The 22049-nt window shown below is 41.7% G+C and overlaps 1 protein-coding gene across 1 annotated transcript in view; it reads right to left on the bottom strand.

Moving 5' to 3' along the window:
• Nucleotides 1-22049, bottom strand: part of ZMAT4 (zinc finger matrin-type 4) — a 223557-nt gene that overhangs the window by 81523 nt on the left and 119985 nt on the right. The window contains exon 3 of the mRNA XM_077773125.1: nucleotides 15227-15316. Within this exon, the coding sequence (XP_077629251.1) occupies nucleotides 15227-15316 (90 nt within the window). The remainder of the gene's footprint in view (nucleotides 1-15226; nucleotides 15317-22049) is intronic.

The following is a 22049-nucleotide window of genomic DNA, read 5'->3' as shown; positions in this document are numbered from 1 at the left end:
CACCCACTCCATTCTGGGGCTTACTGAAGGAAGTAATGTTTCTACACATTGCAACAGAGTACTTTTATTTTCATATTTATTTTCACTGAAGAAAAACTCACATACAATTTTATTTGAGGTTCAGGTGTACAGCATGGTGATTCAACATTTGCATATATTACAAACTGATCACCACAGTAAGTCTGGTGACCATCTGGCACTGTACAAAGTTAATACAATATTATTGACTGTATTCCCAATGCTGTACTTACAGCTGCATGACTTATTTATTTCTAAACTGTGGAAGTCTGTACCTCTTGATCGCCTTCACTCATTTTGTCCACTCCCACCCCTCCCTTCTGGTAATCACCAGTTTATTCTCTGTATCTATGAGTCAGGATTTTGCTTTGTTTTGTTTGTTTAGATTTCACATAGAAGTGAAATCATGCAGTGTTTGTCTTTTTCTGTCTGGCCTCAAGGTCCATCCATTTTATCAAAAATGATATGAGTTTATTTTTTTTATGGTTGGGCAGTATTCGTGTGTGTGTGTGTGTGTGACATCTTCTTTATCCCTTCACCCATCGTTGATGGACACTTGGATTGCTTCCATATCTTGGCTACTGTAAATAATAATGCAAGAACATAGGGGTCAGAATAATTATTAAAAGCCAAATCTGATTACTTTAGTCTCCTGGTTTAAAAGCTTTCAGTGGATTCTGGTTGCACTTAAAATAAAAACCAAACTTCTTAAAATGGCTTTTAACTAGAGTCCTCCATCCTACATATTGGGTTCACCTGTTGTTCAGTTTCATTACTGTGAAAGTGCCCTTTCACTTTCAGAGGTATCCAGGTTTGGATGATGAATTACATTGTCACCCTCCCCCAAAAAGGGGTCTTCCTCTTACTTCATGACCCTTCTAGCCTCTTCTACTATCACACTTGCTGTATTCTGCACAACTCATACTCACCTTCTATCTATCACCACATGCTATTGCCTCTCCCTGAAATGGTCTTCCTTTATCTCTTTATCCAGTTAATGCCTGTCCACCCTTCAGATGCAACTTAGGAATCACTGCTCAGAGAAATCTTCCCTCAATTCCCAGACAAGTCACCTCTCCTGAACGATCTCTCTCAGCACCATGCCCATTCAGCCATAGCCTTTATCAGCATTGCGATTTCAGTTGAAGGCAAGGACTCTGGGTCTGGCTTTGCTCACCACTCACTCTATGTCTGGAATATACACAAAGCAATTATTAATGGATTACATGGCTAAAAAATTACTACATTAGAAAATAAAATAAATATTTGTAATTATAAACAGTCCATGATCTAGTTTATTTATGAATCACAAATTCTGGTTTCCAGAAAATGTTTAAATCACAATTAATTAAAATTAGAAAGCAACAAATGATCATTTAGTCCAGAGGAGGAAACAATCCATGAATGATTAATGAATGACCCATCCAAGATCTCTCAATCTTTCTTGAAGTCCAATTGAAATGCAGACAAGACTAACAGTTTTCTGTTTTATTTTTAGGTGACAAGACTTGCATTGAGACGACTTAAAATCCCTTCCAGGCTCAAATATTCTTTGGTTATAATTTAACTTTACCTTTGCCTTGATAGCACTTTCTTCTTTTTTGCTTTCCCTTCCTCTCCTTCTCTCCTTTTTGCATCATTAGCTATGAAAGCAGAGAAATGCTGTCCAGGACACTATGTCACAATGCAAAAGATATATAAAAATGAAAAATCTGTATGGAGAAAGGGATGGGCAGGAAAAATACACCAACGACTCTTATTTCTTGGCCTCCAGAAAATTTCAGGTCATAAATCCATCTTGAATGTTTCCATTCCCCATTACAACAATGGATACAATAGATAATGAGAAATCAGACAAACTAATCTGTCAATTCTAGGATATGATATCATGACCATTCATTTCTAGGGTTGCTAATGCCAACCAGTGACCTTCTAGGATTATGTACAGCTGAAATGTGAAGAGGAAATTTAATTAAAAAAGGTCAACCATCACTCAGTACACCGATAAAACAAGATTTTTTTCTTTCACAATAAAATCTCAAAAATTAAAAAAGAAAACCAGCATCGTCTCTTATGATACACATTCAGTGCTTACAGCCCAAACTATAATGACTATTTAAACTATATGGACGATAATATTTGCTGAGCTCTTGAGTATCTAAAGTCATAGACATTCCTTTAAAGGTCAGCTGTAAAACCGAGTTAATAACTCCAAAGAAAAATGCCTTTTTCCCATCAGGAATTCACAATAAAAATCATCTCCTTCTCTACACAATTTAAACTACGCTTGGCAAAAAGACAAAACTAATAGACAAATTAAACATGATTACAAGACTATTTGGCTATTCAGTGTCACAGATCAAGAGGAACGGTTCCCGTTGCAAGCAAGTAATGGCCCCGTACCACATTCACTCACATATGCTTCCATAGAGAGTTTAGATGGGGCTTCAAGAATGACACGCTCAAACAGCCACATTTTTAATATCTATTAAAGTCACTGTGCCATGACTGCACAACGCCACCTGTGAGCAGGAGGGAGGGGAATCCGAACAATGGCACTGTGCACGTGGCTGAGGGGAGAGCGGGCTGTCACCCAGAGCTGCTCCAAATATCTGACTCTCTTCCAGCCAGACTGAAATATTGGTGTTGGATAACGGCCAAGTAATGACAAGATGTACGCGTTGCTCCAAGCAACACTCCGATGTGCTAATGCCAACACCATATTTTTCCCTCTTTGTATTAGTTTAGGTTCTTTAAAACAAGAATGCTATTGAACACTGTAATATTTTCACAGTTTCTCTGATTCCTTGGCAATTACTTAGGGCTTCTACTGAAAACATCTCTTTCAGCAGCATTGAGTCCTAGAATACAGACTGATGAATTTCCCCCACCAGCTTACTCTAATCGGCCAGTTGTGTGTTTTCTCCTGATCAAATATAATATCAGAAGGAAAGACAACCCTTACCCGGTGCATTAGAAAGGAGGAAGGAATGTGGGGCACCTGGGTGGCTCAGTCAGTTAAGCGTCGAACTTTGGCTCAGGTCATGATCTCATAGTTCATGAGTTCAAGCCCTGCATGGGGCTCTGTGCTGACAGCTCAAAGCCTGGAGCCTGCTTTGGATTCTGTGTCTCCTTGTTTCTCTGCCTCTCTGCCTCTCTGCCTCTCTCTCTCTGTCTCTCTCTCAAAAATAAGTAAACATTAAAAACAAGAAAGGAGGAATGAGTGACGGTTGTTGGGCACCCACCTCCCAGGCCCTGTGCTCCCTGCTTTGCATTTACGTGATCATTTTCATCCTTCACAGTAGTCATGGGATAGACAGGCTATTTCCACCACTTTTCAGATGGCAAAACTAAGTCTTAGAAAGATCAAGGAATTTGATGAAGCCGACCCTGCTAGCAGGAATTGGAGGCCATTCTCGATCCCAGGGCAGTCCCCGATGCCTGTGCTATTCCTTTACATGACACTGAATTGGGTGAAACCATAGTAACCGCCTCTCAGATTTTCAGTATGTCTATAAGGCCATCAGTCCTCAGTTAGGGACCTGACAAAAAAACGAACAGGATTAGGATGACCCAGTGAACATTGCCCTAGCCCACTGGAGCCCTAAGTAGCTGGAGCCACGCCCATTAAAAGTGTCCTACAGGACACCTAGCACTACTAACGTCACTGATACATGAAATGGCTGAGCCAGAAGGGAAATGAAATGCATCAAAGGCAGCCACAGAGATGTGGCTGGGTGGAAAAGGCCCTAGAGTTAGATGACCTCTAGTTTTGTATGCTTCTATTCCTCTCTGAACCTTCTTTATCTCATTTATAAAGTCGGCATTGTAATGCTCACATGATAAAATTCTCTCAGATTACCTAAGACCAGTAGGCAGAGCTCCCAATGTGGTTTGTGATAGGGGGCAGATACATGAGAAAGATTTGCCGGATCCAAGTCCAAAAAGATATTTTACTTCAAATTAGTAGAACTCAGTGCATCATCCGTATTTTTCAAATATATTTTCTCTAGGTTTTCTGGTGTTTATCAGAGGACATTCATCATTGTCTCAGCATTACCTGCACCAAATCCAGGTCACATGAAGTTATAAATGTATCTTGTATTCTAACGGTACAACCCTTGGCTGCTTCTAGGGCAAGAAGAAAAAATATATATTCCTAAAAGAACACAACAGCCTAAACAAAGCCAAACAGTCAGAAACCAGAATGTCGTGAAGGAAACAGACTTCTTTGTTCTGCAAGAATAATATTCTGAGCATGAGGAATGCCCAGAGGTGACTAAGGAGAAACAGAAAGGGCACATGGGGTCGCTTAATGGGAAGACAGCAGGCATGATTTATGACATAGCCTTAAGAGAGTAAAGACTCACTGTGCTGTGTAGGACAAAGGAAAGAAGGGAGGCAAGACCCTCTCACACCCCTCCCTATAGCCGGGGAAGAGATGGAGATAAATGGACCCAGACCCATAAGGGAAGACATCTGATTAAAAGTGGGTGGTAAAATTTTTCAGGAAAGAGTTGGGATTTCAGAGAAGAACAAACTTAGGTTTTGTGAGATTCTAGGATGTGAGTCAAGGAAATATATTTATCAGGGGAAAATACTAAGACAGGGAAAATAGCTTGAGAAGAAGACACCTGAAAAGAGGAAACACAGCAGACAGGGCAAAGAGCCCAAGAGCGCGGCTGCCGCATGTTCATGAGCCATCAAGCTGCATTAAGCTGGGTAGAGGCTCCTGGTAATCCCTGCTGGCCCCCTGAAAGAAAAGCCAACATATAGATTGACATCTCAGAGCTGACGTTAGAGAGGTCTGTCATCCCTAGAATTCTTTTACTAACTACCCTAAACAAACACATACTTGATTTGTTTTCAAGAGCCCATTTGGTGTGCAAAGTGAAAGACATGTTAAGGCATTTGCCCTCTACTCTCTTACGTGTTTTGCATCAACCAGTAAGTATGATCCATCTGTGGACCTTGGAGGCAATACCAAAATGTCCTGCAGAGAATTTCCTATCAGTTTCCTTTTTTCTTATGGCTGAAATTAGGTGGGTGTCTGGGAAGGACATTTACCTCCATTAGCTGCGCATCAAACCCTGCACAAACAGCCTTGGTTTGCTGTAAAATAGGGCCAAGCCTCAAGGGCAGACAGGAAAAGACAGACAACAGCTCACCTGAGAGCAGCCAGTGAGATGGTAACTAATAAGTGAGCAGGGTCTGCTGGGGCAGGGTGGTTACAGACAGGCCAGATGGAGCCAGAATGTGTGGGTCCCCACCAGAAGCACCTGCTGGAGAGACCAGCCTGTGCTCTGACAGCATGACCTCTCAAATCCTCCCCCTTTCCTTATATGTTTCCTGTTTGAAGATCACCCACATGAGACCAAGAACTTGGGTAAGATTCTCATTGAAACAGGGTCCATAACTCTCAGATTTTCTTAAACCCAATTTCACAAAATCTTTTAACAAAGGCACTTTGATAGGGATATAACTAAAAGATAATTTCATGGTAATACTCTGTATGATTTTCCATACAAATGACAGTTTTTTTATTAAAAACTATTTTTTATTGTATGGTTTTGAAGGAAAAATAGGATAATATCTTATTATGAAACTATGAACAGTAATTTATGGAATGCCCCTGTGGGAAGGGGTATAAAGATTAAGAAGTTAAAGCCCTTGCCCTCATGAAGTATAAAACTGAGGGCCTTACCATCTCTGCCTTTCCACCTAAGGAGGAACAGGATGGACCCACTGAGAGTCACTGGATCTAGGCCCTAAGACCACATCTGAGCTGTTCCAACTCCTTAAATAGCCTCCTATTGGATGCACATCATTTAACCACCGACAACTTTGGCATCTCTCTGTAGAAGTCATCCAGAGAACTCCCTGCTGTCTTAATTCAGGATACTGAGTTTCTGATACTAACCTTTCCCCAGCCCCTGAACTTAGTGACAGCCTTGAATTCATTCAGCACACTGTCCTGGCTTTGGACAACAATCAGCCACCTGTAGGGAACCTCTCGCCCGTGCCTCTGTGGGATCCAATTCCTGGGCTGGCCCCTGGCTTGGCTTCACCCTCCCTAGTAGAAATGTAGAAAACCTTCACCGAGAAGAAACTCTGAAGACCAAAGTCCACGAGTCACTTCTCCCGTACTCTCCTCTACTATGAGGTGGGAGGCAAATTCACCTCTATGCAACTTCAGTTCTACTCAGCCTGGATCAACATGGAACAACCTGGAGAAAGGGTCTTCCTCACATCCTTCCCCCATGCTCACATCTTTCTGCTCTCTGGCTCATGCCCTTAAGGAGGAAGACTACTGTGTGCAGGAGGGGCAGCAACCACCCAGTGCAAGTGCTGAACCGGAAGTCATTTGGAAACGTCCTTCTGTTTCACATCTATTATCCAGTTGATCCATTTTTACCGACTTAATTATCCCTCAAATTCATGTATTTCTCATTGTTGGCTGCTGTCATCAGCCTCATCCATGGCTGTACTCTCAGTGACCTATTGAAAGCCTGATGATCAACCATTCACCTCTGCTTCTCTTTCTGTAACTGATATCACTGCCTGCTTCCATGTCTGAACACTGGCTTTCATTTTCTTCCTTGAATGTGCCATGATTTCTTTGACTGAAGGGACTTTGACCATACTGTCCCCTCTGCCTGGCATTCTCTGGCTTCCCCTCAGTTCTTTGACTAGTTAAACTATCCTCACTTTTCAGACACAGCTGAAGCATTTCTTGTTCAGGAAGGGTTTCTCTGATCCCAAAGACCTATGATTTCCCCATTCTATGCTTTTTCTATTACTTTCTTTTATTTGTATATTTGTATGATTAAAAAAAAAAATTAATGGCCTGGCACCTGGGTGGCTCAGTTGATTAAGTGTCCGACTTAGGCTCAGGTCATGATCTCACCACTCATGTGTTCAAGCCCCGCATCGGGCTCTGTGCTGATAGCTCAGAGCCTGAAACCTGCTTCGGCTTCTGTGTCTTCCTCTCTCTATGTGACCCCACCCCTTTTCTCACACTCTAGCTCTCTCTCAAAAATGAATAAATGTTAAAAAAAAATTTAAATAAAATAAAAAACTTAATGGCCATTTCCCCCACTATCCTGTAAACTCTGTCAATACCAATTGTGTTTAATTCACATTAAATTCTCTCAATCAACAAAGTACCTGATTCTTAGTAGAAAGTCCATTAGTGTTTCTTTTAAAAAAGGAATAAATGAAGAATACATAGTAATGCTGAGCTCCAGTTCCAGAGCCAAACTCTATTGTGTTTGAACCTTGCTGTTTCATTCACAACAAGGTCTGTGAGTTTATCATAAGATATTTGACCTAAGCTTCAGTCTTCACCCCTTTTTAAATAGAGGCAGTAAAGATTCCTACTTGCATTTGTAAAGTTCAAATGAAATATATATCAAGTATTTAGTATCGGACTTGACACATAAAGAGGGCTTTATTAGTGGCCAGCTAACAAGAGACTATATCCAATGATATGTCAACAGTAAAATCAAAAACCCGTTACATTACCTCTGTTGTGGGGGAAGAAATTACTTTCATAGCTGCCTTTTGGGGAAACCTTTTTTTCCCTCCCCTCTGGATCAGATTTTAGATAGAAGTAATAACTATGATATATGTTTTAGCATAAATGTGTTTCAGAACCACAGTGCCAAGCTAGAGACCTAGTCTGGAGCCCAGAGAGTCATATACAGCCAAGTGCCATACTGCACAAACGCATTAATGAGGAGTTCTGGGTTGTTGTTTTTTCCTCTAAATTATTACCTGTGTGCCTGTATTACAAAATCTCGATTCCACTTTTGGGCACAGTCTGGAGAGGAAATACTGGACTTTCCAGGACATACCACTGATTTGTAGCGACAAGAACGAGTATTCTAAATCAGGGTTATCTCAAAAAAGTCCAGGGTCTTGGGTTACCATAAGCTGCTACTGCTGTGTTGATGGCATAAGAATCCAAGTGTCCTCATTGCATTCACAGTGTTGCAAGCTTCAAACAAATTCTTATAACATACTCCTTCCTAAATTTCAAGAGATCTGCATTGAAAAAACCTAAGCAGAACAGCAAGTGTCGATTCTCGCACAGGGGTTTGGAACGATACTTCTTACTGGATAAAACCTTCAACTTGTTGCCACTAATAAACCAAAACTCAAAGGAACAGAAGGTAAGGCAGCTTGAAGACTCTGGAATGACATGCATGGGTCATTCCGAGCATGGGTGGCTCAGTCGGTTGAGCAATCAACTTCAGCTCAGATCATGATCTTGCGGTTTGTGGGTTTGAGCCCCACTCTGGGCTCTATGCTGACAGCTCAGAGCCTGGAGCCTGCTGCAGATTCTGTGTCTCCCTCTCTCTCTCTCTGCTCTTCCCCCACTCACACGCTGTCTCTCTCTCTCTCTCTTTCTCTCAAAAATAAATAAATATTTTTAAAAAAATGTTTAAAAGAGTAAGGAATGACCAAAAGGTATCATCCCTGTGAGTAGACAGACACACAAAGAGAGGACTGACAATGCCCCCTCTTCCTTCACCAAATCTGTCCACTTCACATGGGGGCCAGCCAACACCTTCTGTGATGGGCCACAGGGGAAACAGTTTAGGCATGTGGAACACACAGTCCATCGCAACCACGCAGTTCTGCTGCTGCCCTGTGAATAGAGCTGTAAAGAACTGAGCATGGCCATATTCCACTAAGACTTTATCTATGGACATTAAAAGGTGAGGTTCATGTATTTTTCATGATAGTTTATTCTTCTTTTGATTTTTCCCCCCAAACATATAGGAATATAAAAGCATTCTTAGTTTGCAAACCTTACAAGAATAGGCCATGGGCTGCATTTGGCCAGCAGCTGTTTTCTGACTCTTGTTTTAAGACACATCAATAAACACCACCTCACACTTACTGGTGCCCTAATCGCTCCTCAGGTGTTCCCCGTGAACACAGCGGGTCTGCCCCTAACTGGACTAGAGAAGTTGTATATCACACAGTAAAGACCAATGATTGGAACCAATAGACCAAAAATTTTAAACTCTATGAATGAACACTTCACACACACACACACACACACACACACACTTTATAGTTTATCATGCAGCTTCACAAATAGGAAGCTTTTATTTGAGTCTCTGAACAACTCTGAGAGGTAGGCAGGGCAGGGTTTATAGGCCCTGATTATAACCATGGCAGTTAAGGTTTAGAAAGTCCGAAACAAAGTTGTGAAACTAATATATGTAGCTGAGCCAGGGACAAAATCCCCACTTCTAGCTCTAAATGTGCAGCTGGAGGCCAAAGCACACAGCTTTTAGGGGTAAGTGCACCTATCTTTGTGAACTGCTCATGAATTTAGCTGCAGACCACTTGAGAAAGCAGAAAATGTTGACAAAGTAAACGTTAATATTATACACAGCAGACGTGTGTGCCTTTCCCCACCACCCCATGCTTCACTTGTCTCCACCGCTCCACTGAGTGAATTCTGTGCTCCCTAAATTCATGTCCACCTCGAACAGGAGACATTTGAAAATAGGGTCTTTGCAGATTAATTCATTACAATTATTATAGTGGCTTTCATTCTGACGACTGTTGGTCTTATGAGTAGAAAAGAAAACACACAAAGATACATGCAAGGGAAGAGACCAGGTGAAGAAAGAAGTGGACAGGCGTGATGCAGCTCAAGTCAAGGAACACTGAAGGCTGCCAGCAACCACCAGCAGTGAGGAAAGAAGCACAGAACCAATTTTCAATCAGACCCTCCAGCGGGACGCCCTGCCTACACCTTGATTCAGACTTGGAGCCTTCGGGACTGTAAGAAAATAAATTTCTGTTGTTTTTAGCCACCCGGTTTGTGGTAATTTGTTACAGCCATCCTGGGAAAGTAACACAGCCTCCCACCAGCATTTCATGCTCTAGAAATACCTTTGAATTTTGCTTCCCTGAAGACATTACTCATTTTGGCTCCACACTCAGAAGAGCGCTTTGCTCCCCCTTATTCACTGGGCTCACCCACATGTATCCCTCAAGAGTCAGTTCAGTGTCACTTTCTCCAGGCAACTCAGTCCCACCCCATCCCACCAGGAGATGTTGGGGACCCCTCTGGTGTGCTAGATGATGCCCTGGGATATGTCTGTGGGAGCACCTGCACAGCCATCACACTGTCTTAAAAAACATGACCACACATTGGATCATCCCAACCCCCTCCCGAACTAGACCCTGATCTTTGCTGGGGAAGGGTCCATGTCCTTTCTCTCTGTACCCCTAGCCCTTACTAGCTGATTACCACCTATTTCAGGAAGTGGCATGGTAAGCTAGTTTGCAGTACAGTAGAGGAATATTCTTCTGCTCTGTGCCACTTACCAGCAGTGCGACCAGAGTCAAGTGACTTAATTTCTCTATTTCAGTTTACTTTTCTGTAAAGTGGGGATAATGATAGTTCCCACCCTATACAGGAGTGATGATCAAATGTGCTAATATATGTAAAGCATTTAGAATGTAAGTGGGAGGTGCCTGCTAAGCACCAGCTATTATTACTTTGCCCCAGAACAGCAGTGCTCTCTGGCTCTGGACCCAGCAATGGCTTCAATGTCTAAATATAAGATAGAATTTCAAGATATGTGGGAGAAGCCTAGGAATAGAACTTAGGGAAGCAGGGAGGGTCTCAGTCTCCGGCCTGACCAATTTGGGCAAGTCATGGTACTTCTGTGGACCTTATTTTCACCTTTGTCACCGAACGAGTTGGATTAGATAGTCCTCCTGACCTGGAACCCAGGATTTTAGGGACCCATGAAAGTGATCCTGGAGGTTCTCCAGCTTTGCTGAATATTCCAGACCTACAGGAAATCATATAAGTATTTAAAGTGATAAGCTTGATCACACTAACCAAATGTTTTTTTCCACTTAGGAGGAATTCTATTAACTCGATGTAAAAACACTATGTACTTAATACTGACTGGTGGTTTTTGTTGGCAATTACTTATCCTTACAGAATAAAATTAAAAATAAAATGAAATCATCCTTTTACTTTAAAATGTTGTTTCTTAAGTAGACTTTTTTTTCCAAAGCAAAGTGAGAAGATACTAAAAAGTGTCTTGAAAACCTGAGACTCTCAATGAACTAGATGTTCTCTACAGTCCTTTTTGGCTCTAATGCTCACAGGATTACAGAAAATTTCTCTAAGGCAATCAACTATAACAATTTATTTTGCATTTAATTTTACTCTGTGGCCTCAGGAGGAAACTATCTTGCTCTAAGATTTCAGGGGGGAAAAAAACATAGAAGATCTGAATGAGGATTCTAAAGAATAAAGCACCATGAAGGGGGAATTTCAAAAGCTGGAAATACCAGGATAGAAGGCAGAAATGAATTTTTAAGTTTTTGAAAAGCAACAACAAAGTCAAATGACCTGGAGTCGAAATGACAATCGACCCTGGGAATAATCATAGGCACTTGTGTTCATTTGGAGTAGATTTGGAGTTACTGCTATTCCCAGAGCGCTAAGGAGTCGGGAGGGAGGGATGATTGCCATTACTCATCAGCCCCATCAGTTTTAGGAATTACCGTGGGCCTGAGGTTCAGGCGCATTCAGGATTTGGAGACTCAGCAATGAGTTTTCTCTAGTTTCAGAAGTCACTCAATTTGTTGGGTAGTCAGGGCAGCCATGAAACTGTTCCCAGTCAGGTAAGACTGGGATACAAATCTGTCACAGCCTGGGGAAGCAGAGCAGTGGGGAGGATGCGCAAGGATGGAGAGGCAGGTGGGACAGATTGTTACATTCTTCTAAGAACATAGAGTATTTGTGGAGAGGGAATCAATAATAACACAGGGAGAAAGAGCTTTGAAAATAGAATGCTGAATAAATGAGTTATCTCATTTGGGCCTTATGCTAAACCTGTATGTTAGGTGTTATTTTTATCCCCATGTTATAGCCCTGTGGAAATAAACAAGACCAACCAAATGAGCTATTTATTCAGAGCTTACTAGGCAAGGATGTCAGCTACCATCACTGGCCTTGGACTCCAAGGCAAGCGGATAAGTGGTAAAGCTTGTAACAGAATAAAGGGGAAGCCTCAGGTATGAGGCCTCAGGCCTGATTGGAGGCTGCTCGTGTGCGGAAACTGTAGGTAGACAAACTAGAGGCGGACATCCTACATGATTGGTTAGGGGTGCCTATTTGGTTTTCTCTGGCTGGTTCCAAAGTGGGAGCAGGCACAAACATTAGGAAAGCTATCAAGTATTAATCAAGTACAGACCTCTGGAGCCTATTGTTATAAGGGTTATTGTCTGGCTTCCTGGATTGTTACTAGAGATCGTGGTCTGACTTCGTATAAGTTTAACTTAGACAGGCTTCCAGGACTGGTTACTATATATTAATGGGTGAGATTCCCAGGACGGTTGCTAGAAGTTGTGGGTCAAAGTTCTATTTTTGTTTATTTATTTTTTTAGTTAAAGGATAGTTGAAACTTAATGTTATATTAGTTTCAGGTGTATCAAAGTTCTATTTTTATATGGCTGGCCATTGTCTATTTGCATACTCAGGCTTTCAGCCCTTAGGTATGAATCTGTACAAAAGAAAGTTGGCCAAATTATTACCAATTTTAAGCTTCATGGCCCCAGTGAGGGACCAGGGCAGCTTCCATGCTATATCCAGTATGTCAAAATGCATAAGGCAAATGATGTATTTACCTATGAAATCTACACACACACACACACACACACACCCCCTAATAAAAGCATCGACAATCTCTTTCAAAAAGTAGAGTCATTATGTTGCTTTTACTGCTTACTGATTTGCTCTTATACTATGATTATAGAAAGCTATAGAAAATGATTTAATAAATAAATCATTGGCAGGAGTACCTGGGTGGCTCAGTTGGTTAAGCGTCTGACTCTTGATTTCAGCTCAGGTTATGATCTCACGGTCTGTGAGTTCAAGCTCCATGTCAGGTTCTTCACTGACAGCACATAGCCTGCTTGAGATTCTTTCTCTCCTTCTCTCTCTGCCCCTCCCCTACTCACACATACACATGTGCCCTCTCTGCCTCTCCTGTGCATTCGTGCAAAATAAATAAATAAACTTCAAAAAAGTAAATCATTAGTAGATTCAAGTTTTCAAAACTCAGGATACATCAGAGGAAAAAGTTCTCAAAGGGGGCTTTGGTAAAGAATCTTCGCAAATAGCTCCTGCTCTGAAAATCCAAACATCTTCCTCTCCATAAACCATCCCCAGTGCTACTGGCAGAACCAGGCCCGAGGAAGTAAATCATGGGTCTAACCAGAATGGCAAAGACCATGTCCTCACGTAACAGCAGTTTAAGACCCAGTGTCCCCCTTCTGTCTGCCCAGTCAAGCCCTCCCTAGGAGCTCAGACATAAATAAGCACAACATTCATGATTAGAACTTGAGCGGATAGAAAATAATCTGTGTTCCAAGAGCTAATTGTCAAATGTATATGAACCCTATTGTTTTTGACTATTATGATAGGACATGAAATAGCTACCGAATGAAGGGACACAGGCATCATCACTGGATAATTTCAGGAAAAGAAACTAATTTTGTCCTCTCCACTAATGGAAAGATAGAAAGCAGGATTCTGCTATAGCTACAAGGTTCTGAGACTACATGAAAGCTGGCTCAGGCCAACTCGCCTGGGGAATACACCCAAGTTTTTTGATAGGAATACACCCAAGAATGCATGTGTCCCCTCCCTTCCTCCTACTGGTACCCTCCATTCCAGCCCAAAGACCCCACCTCAAATGCCAGCTCTCAGTGACACCATCCCAGAGCAACTCATCTTGACATGGATAACTTGACCTTTGTCTCCATGGGATTTTGTGCAGAATGTTAAATAACACCTACACTGTACAATTACAACAATATTTTAAACAATGTTCATCTCCCTCACTCCACTCTGTTTCTTTATGATAAGTCTAGGCCTTATTCATCTCTCTTTCCTCAGTACTTTGCATATAACAGTACACCTCACAGAAGCCTGGTGAGGAAAGTGTGATTATTATAAACTCACTGAGGAAACAGGTTGAGAGAGATCAATTATTTGCCCAAGGTCGTAAGGTTAAGAGCTGACAGAATCTGTCTCTATCCCACTTCTTAGCAGCTTGAAAAGTTTTTGTGACATCTTTTGCCTCCAATAAGGTCTAAGTGCTGTTTCACCAAGGCAGTAAAGACAACTACACAGCGTTCCAGATTAGCCTGCCTATGCACAGCTCGTATGTGATGTAAGAGCCGCGCTTGGAATTCGTTAACACCAGCCCTGATGCTCACTACTTGTGGTCATCCACAGTTCTCTTGTTCTCTCTTTTTCTCTTGTGAAGAACACACAAGTGCAATTCTTGTCAAGTGTCTTCAATGATCATATATTAATTTTTAATAAGAAAAGAAGACTGGCATCTATAAGGCAGCAGAAGGAGAAAGGAATCACAAGTACTAGCAAAAGCGTAGGGCATAAATTCTATGCCTGCAGCCTCCTCACAGCTCAAAGAACGAGTGATTTCTGTTTCATCTTGCAGTGTTTATCACAGAGGACCTCTGCAATGGATGGATATGAATATTCCACTTCTTAGGAAAAGTAAGCCTGCTGGGAGGAAGGAATATTTATTTTACCAATTTCTGCCTTGGCCTAGCTGAAGTAAACCCTTTGCTCTGACTTTATATCCTCAAAGCAACTTCCTAACTGTCATTCTCTTCCCAAGTAAATGTTCTCTCGGGGAGAGGGGCACTGATCAAAAACCCTCAGTATTTTTATTTGCAAGATGTGCATAGTCTTTATAAATGAACAAATTGGCATTCAGTTGCAGACACCAAAGGAAAAACTAAGTATGTTAATAGCAAAATATCTGATATTTCTGACAGGTTTTCTCCTTAGGCCATCTTTATGTGTTTTATTTTTTTCTTCCTTCTGATGGTTCCTGCCTTCCCTTACCCAGCTGCTCTTGCTCCCTTCTGTACATTCTTTCTCTGCTCTGCCCTGGTGTGGAATCATCACAAAGTTCTCCAACACCATACTGGCAAGTGTGGGTGGGAAAAAGGAAAAAGACTTGCTTATGTGCACTATTTTCTGTAATATTTAATGAGAACAATTTCTACTCACTTAGCTTTCCTGCTAAGGTGGACATGACTATACTTCCTAGACTTGCAAAGTTCTTAGCAAATGGAACAAATCGTCTAAGGATATCAGACGGTGCCAGATACTCACGTTTTCTGACCGAAGCCTCTTGGCAGGACACCCGCCATCCCTGGGGTGAAGCATGTAATACAGTCGGACTTTGCTTGCATGTTTTCGACTCTACGAAGGAAAAGCAGAAGCAGATGCTATGAAAGAGAAAGCATTTTAAACCCTTGGAAACATAGCCAGTGACCATAAGTGCAATAAAAACACTTTCACACGCTTCTGAGGATGATGTGGAGTGAAGCTTCACATAGGTTTAGTAACGTGCGCAAAGTTATAAAGCCAACATAATTTCAGGATTCGACAACGCAGTTAAGGAAGACAGTTAAAGTTGAAACACTGGGATCTTGAAGCGTAGAGTGCAGAATATAATTGTCCTCAAAATAAGAACAGGTCAGCAGAGAGAATAATACAAGGATCAACTGTGATGGAAAACTTAGATCCCCCGTCTTGTGTCGCACTCCCACTTCCTAGCCACGAGGAGCTGGGAACTGCACCCCCCCATCCCCGACCCAGGAATTGGCACACATAGTATCCAGGAGAAGCCTTTGTCTCTGGTTTTCCCATGCTAGATCGAGCCTCCCTAATAAGCTCTCAAAAGAAATTTTTCAGAGTCGGATATCATGAGCAAACAAAAGATATCCTATGCAAGCCTGAGGACTGATCAGAGTCCAAGCTGCATGCAGGCAGGCAGAAGAGTTGAACAAATAAAGCCCCACCTCCTGGACGATCAACAGGAGTATGGGAGTATGTCTGTACTGAACAGTCCACTCCCAGCATGGAAAACTGACCACGACTTAGTTCCATCTTTCTTCTACTACTTTGCTCAACAGGGAGCCCACCTGAACTTCCCACACCTTTAAAGAATACTGCAGTTCTAACTTCCGAGTTGCTACCTGAGGCAGGATGGCAGAGTGAGAAGGGCACCACCAGTCACAAGTTCAGAACTCAAGTGTGGCTCCACCACCGTCTGGCTGTGTGATATTGAGCAAGTCAGTCTAATTTGTTTATAGCTAAAATGAGTCTTATTTTCTCTGTGTACAAAATGAACATGATATTTATTAGGGTTGCTGTGAAAATCAAATGAGGCAGCACATATGAAAAACTGCAATCCATATAATGCTTAACGTGTCTCACCAGCAAGTGCACCAATCCTGAACTCCAAATCTGCACTGCTCTGATGTCAATTCTCCTTGAATCCATCACCACCTAATTCCCATTGCCTACCCCCTTCCTATGCTCAGGGCTGATTTCTTTCTTTTCCAGGCATTGGTTCTCCTTTACTTACAGTTGGGGCCTGGCCAGCCTCCTGCGCGATGATTTGCCTTTATGGATTAGCCACAAAGGCAAAATGATTTTCGGAGAACGCACAGCAAATTGCAACTTGTTTACAAGATATGATATAAATCCCTCTGTCTAGTTTTCCTTCTTTACCACATTTTTCATCCCCTCATTGTGCCTTGAGTAAGAAAACCGTGCTTCTAAAACAGTCCTTGAATACTTTCAAGGCCTTTAAATGGGGTTAAAAGGGCTAGTGGAACAAGAATGATATTACAGGGGCGCCTGGGTGGCTTAGTCAGTTAAGCGTCCGACTTTCGCTTAGGTCATGATCTCGCGGTTCGTGGGTTCGAGCCCCACGTCGGGCTCTGTGCTGACTGCCAGCTCAGAACCTGGAGCCTATTTCGGAGTCTGTGTCTCCCTCTCTCTCTGACCCTCCCCTGCTCGCTCTGTCTCTCTCTCTCTCTCTCCTAGAAATAAATAAAAATATTAAAAAAAAAAGAATGATATTACAGACGTGTAAAGGTACTGAAGTGTGATTTTGAAATATATTTGTAGCCATTTCCAGGTCATATTATAAGTTTTAATCACGAGTTACCTGGAGTCTTGCTTGCCTGGGAAATTGGTAGGACAGTGAAATAGAGACCTATGTAGACCTGTGCCAGATGATTTCGACAGCATGGTTCAGTTTCTGCATGTTCCTGAGAATGATGCAGTACAGACTGATGCATTTTTTTTTCAGATAAACATGTTGATTACTAAAATCTGTCCATATTTTCCAGTTCTGTTGGTTTTTTGGAGGCAAGGAGTAGTGGTAAACTTAAGAATACTGCTACAGTCAAAAAGAGAAAAAAAGAACATTTAAAAACCTGCAGGATGCTGAATATGGCCACAGAGCCTGAGCTGAGGAAAAGCACAACAGACAGGTAATTAGTGAAAAGACAAAGCGGTACCAGTGTGAGCTCAAAGCTGGCTGAAGTGGGCTTTCAATGTTGCATTTGTTCCCATAGAAGAATGTATCACATTAACTACCACCATCAATCTACTCAAAGCCCTGGATTCTAAGAAAACAAAATCAGGGCCAAATTGGAAATCTCATAATGTGGCCTGTTCCGGGGTTGGAGTTCTTCTCTTTGCTAAAATACTACATTTCTTTCCAAAAGACTCTTCCCAGCAAAGGCAGAGGTCACTGGGTTCTTCCACTGCAGTTTGACAAAACTAGTAGGAACCGATTAGCTAAAAAGAAAAGAGAAGTGAATGATACGTCTGCTGTAAAGCCATTAGTGATGAGAGATGTTGGGATTTGAGTCTTATTAGCGGTTTTCTTCATTAAAGGCCAGTTTTTCTCCTTCAGTTCTGCCCACCTCCAATTTTGATAGAACAACTGACTGCCCTCCAGCACTGTCTTTGCCCTTGTGTATGGGTGAAAAGACATCAGAGCTTTGGGAAATCCCGCGTCATTCAGGAATGATGGCAGAGACATCCTAGTTCATCAGTTAGCTGTTTCTCTATTGCCTGCTCTTGTCTCTCGCCTCTGCCCTCCCACTGCTTTCCCTGGGTCGCCTATACTGGGTCCACTGCTTTTCCCACCCACAAGCCACCCCTGACTTCAGACAGACACTAAAAACTCCAAAGCCAGCCCACTTCTCAGTGAGAGGAGTGTGGAGTCACCCTTCCAGTTAGACTGATTCAAACCCTATGCCACTTCCGAATGCTGTCAGTTGAGAAAGATAAAGAGGTTGCTATCAAAATGCTCTCAGGCCCCTTACAATTCCCCTGCCTCAGCTCAGGGCCCAGCTCTGCTAGTGAATCCTCTCCTTTCTTCCTGACATACTCACTTCTACCTCAAGGTGGAACACACTGAGGAACCCACAGTGCTTTTCCCGCTTGGCTCTTCTCAACCCCTTACCTACCAGAAATTGCTTGAAATTTGACATCGTAAGCTCCCTCCTTCCATTTTATTCTTAGACCAAACAAACAAAAATCTTCCCACAAAAGGTTAAACCTAGATCTGTGCAAAGATGTTCATTGTAGCATTATCAAGCTAGGAACGAAAAATTGGGGAGGCAGCTACATGTTGGATACGAGGCTTGTTCAAGTAGCCACTGGATGCCCTTATGTTCAGCTGGAGATTGAAAAAAATGCTTCCTACATAATGAATGGTGAATGAAAAATGCTAAACTGAAAATTGTGTACTGTGATTAAGATGATACAAGTATCTGTAAGTGTATCAGTAAGAGGTGGTAAGGAAAACGAAAAACACGCATGGGTAGAGAAAGTACGGACGGTTTTCATTTTTTTATTTCCACAACCAATTTTCCCTTACCATAAAAGTAATAACTTCACAATGCTCAAGCCATTGTAATTCCTCAATAAGTATACTTTCTACTCACAATGATTGTAATTAGCAAAAAACACACTGATTTGGAATGCTTTTATACTCATATATATTCATATACTGGCATAATTGACCACATTCCCAGCTACCCCTGTTAACGTCTTATCAACATTCAAATGCTTTATTTTCTTCACTGCAATACTTGCTGATTAGATGAGACTACTTAACCCAAGAGCAATACACGTTACTTTAAATTTTAAACTTTTATTTGGGAACAGACAAGTGTCATGGTAAGTACGTGTCCTTTTCACAATGTGGTCATTTCTACTTCATGTATGGAGACTATGGGGACAGTGGTCAAGCGCAGTCCAGACAACCAACTTGGAAGGAAAGTTACTTCTGAAACAGATTTACATCATCCAAGTAAATATGAACAACAAAAACAAATCCTTATGATTTTTTTCAAATTTATTAATACCTCATACATGCACTGCTTTTAAGAGTTTAAAGGGACACCTGGGTGGCTCAGTCAGTTAAGCATCTGACTTCGGCTCAGGTCATGATCTCACGGTTCGTAGGTTCGAGCCCCGCATCGGGCTCTGTGCTGACAGCCAGCTCAGAGCCTGAAGCCTGCTTCAGATTCTGTGTCTCCCTCTCTCTCTGACCCTCCCCTGCTCATGCTGTCTATCTCTCTCTCTCTCAAAAATAAATAAAACATCAAAAAATTAAAAGAAAAAAGAGTTTAAAAAGACAAATTGCCAACTGAAAGGAAATATAAGGAGACAGAAGGACCTACATGTTAAATGTACAGACGGCAGAGTTTGAGGGAAGAAAAGGGCCATTTCTTTAAGGGAAAAGACATGAAAAAGAAATTCCAATCTCTTTCACTTACACCAAAAGTCAGTCTCTGATTCTCACATTAATATTTGCATTTTAAGCAAAAGTCATTACTTTCATTCAAATCACATCAACTTTAAGCTTCCCAGAGAGGTCAGAAATTACCAACTCTTCCATTTTAATTAAAGCCTTTGCCCCTGATGCTGGGCATTGTGCAGGGGGCAGACCTATCTGCAGATTAGTTTCTTTGGCTGAAACAATCTCTTGGCACTCAGAGAAATAGTCTAAAGTAGAAATTCAGGCCAGCCTTCTCTTTGGGGGGATAAAGAACAAGACAAACCTCTATTTCCAATGTATTGTGTGAAAGAAGGGGGTGGACCACATGGAAATAGAATGGCTTTGTGCTTCACCTAAATAGTCATCTTCCATTATCACATACCCTTAAAAAAATTCACAACTCAAATTTGCTTCCAGCAAGGCTACTGATTCCTGGTCTCATAAAATGTGAAGATAACACAGCAACTAAGTATTTGCATAATGCTCCAAACAGCCTTCAAAGCCCTTTGACATTTACCATTTCATTTTATCCTCAAATCACAGTTGTGAGGCTGGCAGGAGAGGTGTTATTTCAAATAAGCTTTAAGATCCATTCCTGATTCCCTAGTTAAGTCTTCACCATTATATTTCATCTTAGGTATCTAATTATACCTCTTCCAAAAACCAGCTAAAATAAGCCTTTTTCCTATAAGAAAAAGGGAAAACCTGGAACAGACTGATAATTACAGAAGAGTGATCCTCACACACCAATTTTGAGCTGTTTCTACTCACTCTAGGGTAAAGAAGAGCCCATTAAGGGAAGGACGAAAATACTAAGGGTCTAACTCCCCAGCTACCCAAGAATGACTGGCTGATGTGAGAGGGGGCTGCACCTCTCAGGAAGAAGGAGAAGGTGCCCCGGCAGCACCCCACCTAACGTTCCCAGGCAGAGGGCCCCATGGCTGAGCCCTGGAAAAGCTGGAGTGCAACTTCACTAGCAAGTCAAGGTTAAGTGCAAAGAAAACCACAAGTGTGAGAGATACCCCCTGCTGACTAGGACTCTTTCCCAGAGTGATGTGTCATTCCTTCTTATCACAGGGAGGAGGCTTGATACAGAAACTGCCTGTACCTAGAGTGGACCAATTAAAAATCTCAGAAGAAATAAATAAGAAATAAATGTCCTCTGCTGGAACTGCCCAAAGACCTGGGTTCCAGACCTCCTACACAGGCCAGTGAAGTGGTCCTACAAATGGAATCAGATCAGAAGATCCTGCAAGCTTTCAGGTATAACACGAAAGAATCAAAGGCCAATCATCACACGCAAAGGACAAGTGACAGGACCTCGTAACCTCTGTTCACCAAGGATCAGTGGCACCTAGGAATGAATTTTGTAACAGAAAAGAAGACTTTGGGGAAACTCCCAAAGGAAAGGCATCAAGCAAGTATTTGCAAAATATTTCCCACAATAAATAGAAGTACATTTTAAATACACAGTCTTTGTGCCATTTAATGCAAGAGAATACAGACTGAGGGTAAAAGCTAAAAGATGAGATAACACAGCTGATTGAAGTAAAGATGTACTGCCTGCATTAATAAAGAACATTAAAAATATCATGCTTTGATTTTGAAGGTCTTTTCACAGCAGTAGAGGAGCAAAATCAACCCTGCAGATCAGTGTGTTAGTCAATATAGAGACCCTTCCTAGAATGCAGAAGGATAGAATAAAGAAGTAGAGAGAAGTAATACTGGAGATCTTATATCGGAGAGATCAGAACAGACAGACAAATAGAATAAAAAGTCCCAAAACGGGGGCGCCTGGGTGGCTTAGTCGGTTGAGCGTCCGACTTTCGCTTAGGTCATGACCTCGCGGTTCGTGGGTTCGAGCCCCGCGTCGGGCTCTGTGCTGACTGCCAGCTCAGAGCCTGGAGCCTGTTTCAGTCTGTGACTCCCTCTCTCTCTGACCCTCCCCTGCTCACGCTGTCTCTCTCTCTCTCTCCTAGAAATAAATAAAAAACATTTAAAAAAAAAAAAAGTCCCAAAACGGAACCAATAATTTGGAACAAAAAGAAAATTAGAAATACATATAAGTATATATAACTTTGTAATTGGAAAGTTTTCTGAACAACAAAGCAAAAGAATGACTGATAAAGTGTAAAAATTAGGTGTTTCAATCTGAAATACATGTAAGAAGCAAACCATAAAATAGGAAAAATATTTGCAATATGTAAAATAAAATGGTTTAGTACCTAAGATGGAGTACTCTAACACATTTATAAGAAAAATAGATTAAAAGAGGCAAAAGATAAAAATAGGAATTACAGAAAAGCAAATAGCTAAAAGACTTTTATAAAAAGTTCATCC

The sequence above is a fragment of the Crocuta crocuta genome, unplaced genomic scaffold (genome assembly GCF_008692635.1).
Source record: "Crocuta crocuta isolate KB4526 unplaced genomic scaffold, BGI_CrCroc_1.0 scaffold177, whole genome shotgun sequence".
NCBI classification, from domain to species: domain Eukaryota; kingdom Metazoa; phylum Chordata; class Mammalia; order Carnivora; family Hyaenidae; genus Crocuta; species Crocuta crocuta.
This window is presented reverse-complemented; position numbering and strand designations above follow the sequence as displayed.